General features: G+C 44.9%; 1 protein-coding gene across 5 annotated transcripts; it reads right to left on the minus strand.

Moving 5' to 3' along the window:
- Positions 1-5,513: 5,513 nt before the first annotated feature.
- On the minus strand, positions 5,514-7,501 carry LOC101782752. Of its 5 annotated transcripts, none has more exons than XR_001163246.3 (6): positions 7,415-7,501; positions 6,939-7,009; positions 6,465-6,844; positions 6,200-6,389; positions 6,090-6,129; positions 5,514-6,010 (listed from the first exon to the last, which is right to left on the minus strand). XR_001163246.3 is itself a non-coding variant. In XM_004956042.4 (5 exons), exons 1-4 carry the CDS (start codon positions 6,942-6,944, stop codon positions 6,094-6,096), a joined length of 612 nt encoding a protein of 203 aa, XP_004956099.1. In that variant the 5' UTR covers positions 6,945-7,476; the 3' UTR covers positions 5,514-6,010; positions 6,090-6,093. The 5 variants fall into 5 exon arrangements, 1 of the variants encoding a protein (XP_004956099.1); XR_001163245.3 differs by having other exon boundaries at positions 7,251-7,478; XR_002676242.1 differs by having other exon boundaries at positions 6,465-6,713; positions 6,788-6,844; positions 6,939-7,476.
- Between the last annotated feature and the right edge of the window lie 2,006 nt (positions 7,502-9,507).

Consider the following 9,507-nt stretch of genomic DNA (forward strand, 5'->3'; position numbering starts at 1 on the left):
GTGTAACAAGTTTCGTATTCAAAGGTAGAGCTAAAACATAACCTAACAGGGCGATAAGCTCAGATTTCTAACAAGTGGTACATGCTGGAATTTTTCAAAACTGAGCTAAAGTAAACTGAGCATAACTCCAAAACCAGAGACCTAGTGAAGCTGAATCTTTACCACCAAGTTCTTCATTAAGTTCTTAGCAACTTTGATTAAAGGATTCCTAGCAGAAAAAGTCCTTAAGGTGGTCAAAATAGTAAAACTCCAACTGGTGTACACTCAGTGTTATCAGCCAACCAGGGGGTCACAAATCTGATCATAACTTTCAACCTAGGTGGTAAAACTTTATGAAAATTTTACAGAAAGTTATTTAGGATATTTAATATAAAGTTTCGAGAGTTATGACTTGGAACAACCTGACAGATTTTTTTTATCAAGACTTGCATGGCGGAAAAAGGACAGCTAGAAAATCCTTATCACGGTGTACTTCTTTTACGACATACACGAGCTCGAATTTATTCATAATGCATGCACATCCTAGTCATCCTCACAACAAAAACAACCGCCAAAAAGCTTTGGACTTACGTAGTTAGTGCCGGTGGCAAGGCAACAATACGGCTCTCACTATAATAACTAATCGAGTTGCTAAACATCGCTTCGTACGCAAACGTGGTTAGTGTACCTACAGAAAATCACATCGCATCTTGAACCTTTCGTGCCAGAACTCACGAAATCATCCACAACCATTACCGTTCACTATAGAAACGGCACCCATGCGTTTAACACTGCATGGACAGCGCAACAATCGTGGAAATAGGTTCCTTTGAATAGAACCATATAACCCTTCGCATACTCGTGATGCGGAATCTTGCGCATGTATAATAGACGTGGGCGAACAACTGTGATGATAGATTAGTTGGAATCGACCATCCTTCGCATGAATTAACATACGGAACCTGCACACATATAATAAACGTGGGCGAAAACAACCGTGATGATAGGCTTGTTGGAATCGAATTCTTATCACCCTTCGCATACTCGCGATGCGGAACTCTGCACACGTATGATAAATGTGGCGACAAGTGCTGGAAGTCAATAAAAATAACCAATAGTTACAAGCCACCTTAAAGGACCCCAAAATTCCCCTAGGGCTTCTCGTACTAAACTCATCCTTAACGAGCTTACGAATTTTTCAACTAGTTCCTTGCAAGTTTTATTCAGAAAAGGCGTTTTAAGGTCTGTTGTTCTCCGTACCGTGCTTCAAGCTCTAATGCCAGCTGTGGCAGAATTGCCCAAATTAACCTGACTAAAATGCACTTAAGTCGCTTGACACGCGATTATGCACTTTAAGCAAGTCAACTTGGTCATCCGTTGGATTTCATCCGATAAACCACTTACTCAGGATCGACACCTCGCAGAGACTGTCTATTGCTAGCAGCCTCCCAGCTTCATCGACCCCGCCACACCAAATCACGTCTATCTCCTGCAGAAGTCCATGTTTGGACTAAAGCAGGCCCTACGGGCGTGGTACCAGCGGTTCACCTCCTTCCTTTGTCAACTCGCTTCGTCGCCTCCACCTCCAACACCTCCCTCTTTATCTACAAAGAGGGACCGAGCCTCGCTTACCTGCTGCTCTACGTCCACAACATCATCCTCACCGCCTCATCCTCGACACTTCTTCGGCACATCAAGGGGCGCCTTCACTCCAACTTCACCATGACGGATCTTGGTGACCTACACCACTTCCTCAGCATCTCCGTCACGCATTCCTCCCAGGGCCTGTTCCAGTCTCAGCAATAGTACACCCTGGATCTTCTTCAGCGTGCTGGCATGGCTGAGTGTCACTCTACCGTGACTCCCGTTGACACTCATGCCAAGCTTTTGGCACACGACGGCACCAAGCTCCAGGATGGCTCTGAGTATCGAAGTCTTGCTGGGGCTCTCTAGTACCTCACTCTGCCTTGACCTGACCTGGCGTATGTGGTTCAGCAAGTGTGCCTCTTCATGCATGACCCGCGTGAACCCCACATGGCCCTAATGAAGCACATCCTGCGCTATATGAAGGGCACGCTCTCCTCTAGGCTTCACATCGACACCGGCTCTGTTCAGTCTCTGACTGCCTACTCCGACGCCGACTGGGCTGGCTGCCCAGACTTTCAACGATCCACCTCCGGCTGCTGCGTCTATCTCGGTGATAATCTGGTGTCTTAGTTCTCCAAGCGCCAGACCATGGTGTCTCATTCCAGTGCTAAGGCGGAGTACCATGTTGTGGCTCATGCTGTGGCAAAGTGTTGCTGGTTGCGTCAACTTTTTCAGGAGCTTCATGTCCTGCTTGCTTCGGCCGCCGTCTATATGACAGCCAACCCAGTGCATCATTGGCGCACAAAGCATATCGAGATTGATATTCACTTCGTCTGTGAGAAGGTGGCATTGGGTGAGGTCCGGGTTCTCCATACGCCATCCTCTCATCAGTTCATGGACATCATGATGAAGGGCCTACCGACTCCTTTGTTCACTGAGTTTACGTCCAGTCTCTGCGTCCGTGATCCTCCCGCTTCGACTGCGGGTGGGTATTAGGAAGTATATGTGTATATTAGGATGTATTTATCCTTTCCTTGTACTCCAAGCCATATTGGCAATATATATAATGAGGTCACAACCCCTCTCATTGGGGTGTGTGGTGTTTCCCATCTACTTCTCTACAGTCCTAACTTCAAACCTCCTATTGTGGCATCGATTATACTATCCTCTGACACCCTGAGAGCTCTTGCTGTCATCCTGACGACCCTATGCATGTACTCCTGCAGTGTCTCCTTCTCCCCTTCGATACAAGTGTGGACAAAGTCGTTTGAGTTGAGCTCTTCCATCTGCATCCCCTTGAAATTGGACAATAGTCTACTCCGAAGCTGGAACCAGGGAGTTATCTGTCACTTCGGAATGTTGATGTACCAATACTGTGCAGGTCCCTTCAAAGCCATGACAAAGGCTTTTGCCTTCGTTGTTGAATCGCCCCCCATTGGATTCGATGACTGCTTCGTACTTCATGAGGAACTTCTTTGGGTCGGACTCACCATTGTATTGTGGTAGGGTCTTGCATTGAACCTCGAAGGCCATGGCATTTCCTCTAATTCCAGAGCTAGTGGAGTGGTTGGTGTGATCATGAACCTATTTTGTGCCCTTGGCTCCAATCTTGGCTCACGAAGTGGGGGTTGCCTTTCAGGATCGTTATTACATTGCTGGAGCTTGTTCAATCTATCTTGCATTTCTTGTATAGACGGATGAGCACTCCGAAGGTTACTCTTTCTCATACTGCACTACTTCTGCCAATTGCTTCTTCCTCTAGGCGATTTGATTCTGGAGCATTCTGCATCTCTAATTTGCATGTCTTATTTCTTCTACTTCGGCTATGTTTGATGTTGTGATAGCTTTGCCCTTCAACTGTCTTGTACGCACTTGTGAAGTTGATGAGTGGGCCGCTACAGCTTGTTGTGCCGTGCTTGCCACTCTGGCCACCGCGGCTTCAAGACACCTCCAGGCTGCAATATCTTTTGCTGCAACCCCTAGGCCCTCCAAACCTACTTCTAATTCTACATCTGTTGTGTGCTCGACTTCAACTTCGTCTTCTTGCACCTCTTCGGTGCCTGGGACACTAATGATGGCCCCTTCAGGTGTAGGTTCTGTTGCCGCCTTCTTCTTTGGTGGAGCCATGTGGTCGTGAGCCTACCACGAGGTGGGCGCCAAAACTATTGGTGTAAGATGGCTCCGAAATAGACTCCATCACAACAGTCGTAAGGTTCCCTTCGAAGGGGCTAGGAGCCCCCTGGTCGAAACCGTTCTCATAGGTGTCTTTCCTAACCTTCCTCCAATGGACCAAAATTAAAACAAGCAAAGAATGATAAATGCACGACAATAACTCTCACCAAATGCATTAACTTCGGATAGCCGTCCCATCAGTTACAGTGGTGCCTCTATTTATAGGGAGATCAACTGCCACAAAGTACAATTACATTCTACTGTTACCCAACGGCTAGATTCTAGGAATATTCTAGGGTACAACGGGAAATACAGTCCTTGTATGGACTCCACTAGCTGGCTCCTCGTATGACCCCCTCAATCCACGCGGTGGACAGCGTGGCCTTCAGTGTGCGCTTGGCTTCAGAGTTCGAGGTACCCTTCGTCAGGCACCCTTGGTCTTCCATCCGGGGAGAGGCCAAGGTGACGACGAAGCGATTGTCACCCTTTCCTGGAGTTCTGATGGCTAGCCCTTCATCACTTAGTCCTGAAAGCCCCTTCGTATGCCTAAGGGCCCTTCATCGACATCTTCCTCCTCCGTGCATTCAGAGCTCGTCACAAAGCAAACAAACCATTAGGGTTAACTTCGAAGGTGTTTTACCTCCGAAGGGGACTCCGAAAGTGGTTTCCCCAACAGCAGCCTTGCAGAAGGCCGCCGCCTCCGTCACTACCGTGCGACCGGGCCGCTGTACTAACGCTCGCTAGAGCGGATCTGCCGAGCCGCTGCTGAACTACGCCGGCGCAGGAGCTCCTCCGCGCGAAGCTCAACATTTAATGCTCCATCTGCTCCGACCCATCTCGATTCGCCGGCGCAGCCTCGATTAGAAGCAACTCCCCTCCGCCAACGCTGTCACGGTTGCATGCGCGTCGTCAAGCAAAGCACGAGCCTATTCCTAGCTTCGCTGCTCTGGATCGGGGAAGAAGGGCCCCACTGCCCCGCTGTGCCGCATCCCTCATCGCCCGTCGGTCGCCTTTTCAGGATCCCCCGGGCGGCCTTTTCAGGATCCGTCGCTCGCACATCCGGGAATTGCTAGTTAGTCGCAAGGTAGTGTACAAGCGAGAGGAATTGGGCGCGCGATTCCGGAGATGCAATGATATAGGGTACAAGCTTCGAGCGCGGTGATCCTTTGGCGAAAATAATGAGAGGCCTGCTTGGCAAGCCGATTTGGCCCTCTGGTGAAAAAGCAAGGCATAACTTGCTCGCACAGACAATAAGACATCCAGGCCGAAACCAACTCACATGGTCATTGTGCATCCTCACTTGGCAAAGGAGATCCAGTGCCAACACCAACTCACATGGTCATTGTGCATCCTCACTTGGCAAAGGAGATCCAGTGCCAACCAAAGGATCCACCCAAACTTGCAGTGGAATAAACTACGGGGGTGTTTGTTTCCTTGGCTAAACTTTAGCCCCTATCACATCCGATATTTGGATACTAATTAGAAGTATTAAATATAGGCTAATTACAAAACGAATTGCACAAGTCGAGGCTAATTCGCGAGACAAATCTATTAAGCTTAATTAATCCATGATTTGACAATGTGGTGCTACACTAACCATTTGCTAATGATGGATTAATTAGGCTTAATAGATTCATCTCGCGAATTAACTCAGGGGTTAGCTTATGTTTAGTCCTCCTAATTAGTAAATAGTTAAAGTTTAACCGCAAGTATCCAAACAGCCGCCACATCGGAATGGGATCCGAGAATTGTTGTCATTTAAATGACACCACTGATGATTACAAGATCTTGTTTCAATTTATTCTGTCTTTCACCACTTATGTACAGATTACGTCTGGAGTCTGGAATGCAACGAAGAACGAACATACACAAAATTAGTAATTTGGAAACATGCATTACAAATAAACACACTACTCAATTCTACAGTAGAAATTTCCTTATTCTGCATCACATCGGCCATGCCTCACCAGTAGTTCGGACACATGCATTACAAATAGCCACAGAGCTCTATTCTAACGAAATCCAGCTTAGCAATCTAGTGAAAAGCAAGAAGCAAAAAAGTCACAGCAACCTGAAATGCAGTGGTGCCAAACAAGATCCTGGAGCGACCATACCATCAGAAGGACAGCCTAATGTTGCAAATTTAGGTGCGGTATGGAGGCCAACACCTTCTGCACCGAAAAACTTCTCAAGACATTGCCCCATTCTTCAACACAACGGCCAAGAGTTGATGGGAAAACATCTGCGTCCAGGCCCTCCTGAGAACCTGAACCTGCATTAGAGATGTACGCGAGTCATGAACTCATTCAACATGCAAACAAAGTAAAGGAAGCACAAACATTTGTTTTTACCCTTTCACTGGCGCAAATTTTGTAAGGTATCTGCAATGGTCTACATAAAATGACAAAAGGCAAGATTAGCAACATCAACTTTATAATTTATATTTTAGCTTCAATATTACCGTGTGAGTTCTTTTTTCAGCATTGTCAATCATTTGTGCTACTTCCTTCGCCTTAACCGCAGTAAGATATCCATGGGTTAATTTTGTACACATGCCAACAAACTGTCCGGCTTCATTAATTACTGGTGCTCCACAACATGAATATAGGTCTGATGCACAATTATGATCAAATGTTTTATCTTCAATTAAGCTGGATGACACAGAAAAACATTTTAGAATTATAAGGTCAGGCAAAAAAAATAACAGATTTGATTAGGAAACCTACATAATTCTGCCAGGAGTCAACAACTTCTTGTTGTTTTTGTCGCTGAATGTAAAAACTTTATCATTTTCTTGAATTTGTTCACAGAAATCCATGCCAACCAATTCCTCCAGACAAGAGTCTTGTCCTGGTGTGGGATTAAAGCATCGGATGCAAGCAACATTCTGAAAAAGCTTCACACGTCCTAGCTGAAGGACCACTTTCTTTGTGTTTGGTAATACAACAGTGACTTCAGTTACATCTTTGTTTTTTCTGAAATAATATGAATCTGCTATGATATAGGCAAAATTTGGAGTAACTAATACAACAGTACCCTCAGTATATACATTTTTTTTAATAGATACTGCAACAACACTCTTGCAGATTCTGGCATGGAGAGTATCCTAGACAATTAAGCATAAACATCTGTATGTTACTACATAGGAACATTAAGAATATGTGAAATGAGAAACAATGCAAAAAAAAAAAATCACTCACCTGCATGCCTACTCCAGCCCTCGTCTCCCCCACTTCTCAGGCTTCTTGCTTCCCAAAAAAAGTATGTAGACCTGAAATAGAAGTGTCGGAAAAAATAAAAACTAAACGATTATTAGAAAAGCAGACGATCTACTAGAAAGCAGCAATAGTGAAGCACAAGAGGTGTTTTAGGAGGGCTGCTTCACAGATCTACAGCGTCATCGGACGCACAAATAGATCTGGATCTGTCAGTGGGCTGTTTGGCTACCCCGCGATCCTCCTCCTCAGGTTGATCGTTGCGGAACGCAGATCGGGGAAGATGTGTGCCGTTACCTCCGATGTGATCGGGAGTACGCAGGCGGCTGAAGCGGGGTGACCAGGTAGTGGTGCGGGAGAGCGCGGGTGTCGGCTGCGGCAGCGGGAGCTTGTACTAGAATGGTGAGAGAGTGCGGGTGGTCAAGAGGAGGGCGGAGGAAAGAGTTGGGAGACCAACTTACTTCTCGGCGGCGGCGGCGTCTCGGTGGCGGCGGCTTACAACTTCACCAGAGCCTGATTCTGGTTGAAACGAAATGGGTGCGCGGTCCGTCACGCTCACGTCGGGATACGGCAATATTAGGCAGCTTGCTGCGGCCCAGTGAGCTAACTGGGCTACCACAGCCCATGCGTATTTTATTTTTTCTTTACATTTTTATTAAAAATGCAATAACTTTTCAGAGGAGTGTCCCTTCTCAATTCTACCACCACCCATTCTACAACAAAATTTAAAAATTAGGTCTATCAAAAATATATTTAGAAATAATTTTCAAATTATAGTAATTTATGTTAGATGTATAGAAAAACTAGACTCATCATGGATGTGTTAAATATGTTTAGAAATAGTGTGCGCGTGTGTGTCAATATATAGTTAAAAAATAATATATACATGGTGTTTTTACTTATATGAAATATCTTTGTCACTACGTAAATTGATTAATTATTACTATATAAGTTGTTACATGGTCTCCACATAAACTTGTAAGTTCCTCATACGTTCTCTAGATAAATGGTATTAATAAGTTTACATAAATGCACCATATAATCTAAATGTACTGCTAGATATATGTAACGTCCTAGTTTTAAATTTGGTAGGATTTTAATTTTTTCTAAAATTTAGTAGAATTAATTAGGAAGTGTGTTGAACTTTTTGAAAACAAAATTATTGTCAATATAAATTAAATGAATCATAGGATCTCAATTATAGGATATAAATACTTGTTGGTTGCATTCAAGATGGATTGCATAGTTTTGTTATGTGAAAAATTAGTTTGATTTTCAAAACTCAAATTGGAACATGTGTTTGGTTTGGCGATTAAGTGATTAAGTGAGATGGGTTGGTTCCCTTCCTATTTTTTTCGTTTAGGATCAACCCATCTCATATTTGGTTAAATGGGTTGGATTCATCCTAATTTTTTGTTTAGTTAGAAGAATTGAAAGGGATGAATGGATGCCACTGACACCATTAGCCTTCGCCATGACCAGGCCCCAGAAGTCATCTATGGGCTATACTTGTCGTCCTCTTTTTTTTCTTTTCCTATCTTTTTTTCTACTCGGAGTTTTATCATCTCCTCAAGTGGCTGGAGAGGCATGGGCGCTAGCCGCATGGCCTGGATGACTCTTCTTCCTGATTGTCGGAGAGCTGGCCAGCATCTTCTTCCTCGTAATCGAAGGAGCTTCCCCTGCCGGAGGTTTCCCCGCTCCTCCACCTACTCCTTTTCCCCTCCGCCTGCTAGCTTGAGCTGCTTCCCCTACTGGTTGCTATCGCCTGCCTCTGCGTCCACTTCACATGCGCCGCCCTCCACCGAGAGCCTCCTCACAACGAGTGCCCCAGCCTCAGACGGAGTAGACACGGCGTCGAAGTGGGTCGGGAGGGTCTGCTCAATTTGGGCAGACCTTCTCAACTCGGATCTGAGAGGAATATTTCCTATAGGGATGGATCCAACCCACTTCATTTCTAAACCAAACATGGGTCCAACTGGGTCGAACCCATCCCAAACTATCTCAATATTCTGTCAAACACATATTTAGGGATCGCAATGGGGTTGGGTTTGGTGTGGGTGGAGCAAAACCCGAAACCCGATCCATGACAAATTGCTCAATGGGTGAAATTCTACACACGCACCCTCAACCGTAGGTTGTAACACCCTAGTTTAAATTTGCTAAGTTTTTTATTTTTTTCTAAAACTTTGTTAGAATTAATTAGGAAGTGTATCAAATTATTTGTAAATAAATAATATTCTCCAAATTAAATAAATGAATCGTAGGTTATAAAATATGTGTGTTGCATTTCATGTGCATAGTGTTTATTGTGTGAAAATTGTGCTTGAGTTGTCAATTGCAAGTAGGATTTAGTAGTTTTAAGTCGGTCATTTTTTTGAAAAATCTCAAAAACCTCAAAACCTCCTTGGGCCCATGTTCCTATCTAAACCCAGCCCACACTGTCTCCTTCCACCCTTTTAGTTAGCCCAGATCTCTTCTACAACTCGGGCCGCTTCTAGCCAAACCGTCACCTCATCCAAACTCCAAATAGGCTCCCATCTCCCTTCTTCTTAGG

This window comes from Setaria italica, chromosome II, assembly GCF_000263155.2.
Source record: "Setaria italica strain Yugu1 chromosome II, Setaria_italica_v2.0, whole genome shotgun sequence".
In the NCBI taxonomy this organism is placed as follows: domain Eukaryota; kingdom Viridiplantae; phylum Streptophyta; class Magnoliopsida; order Poales; family Poaceae; genus Setaria; species Setaria italica.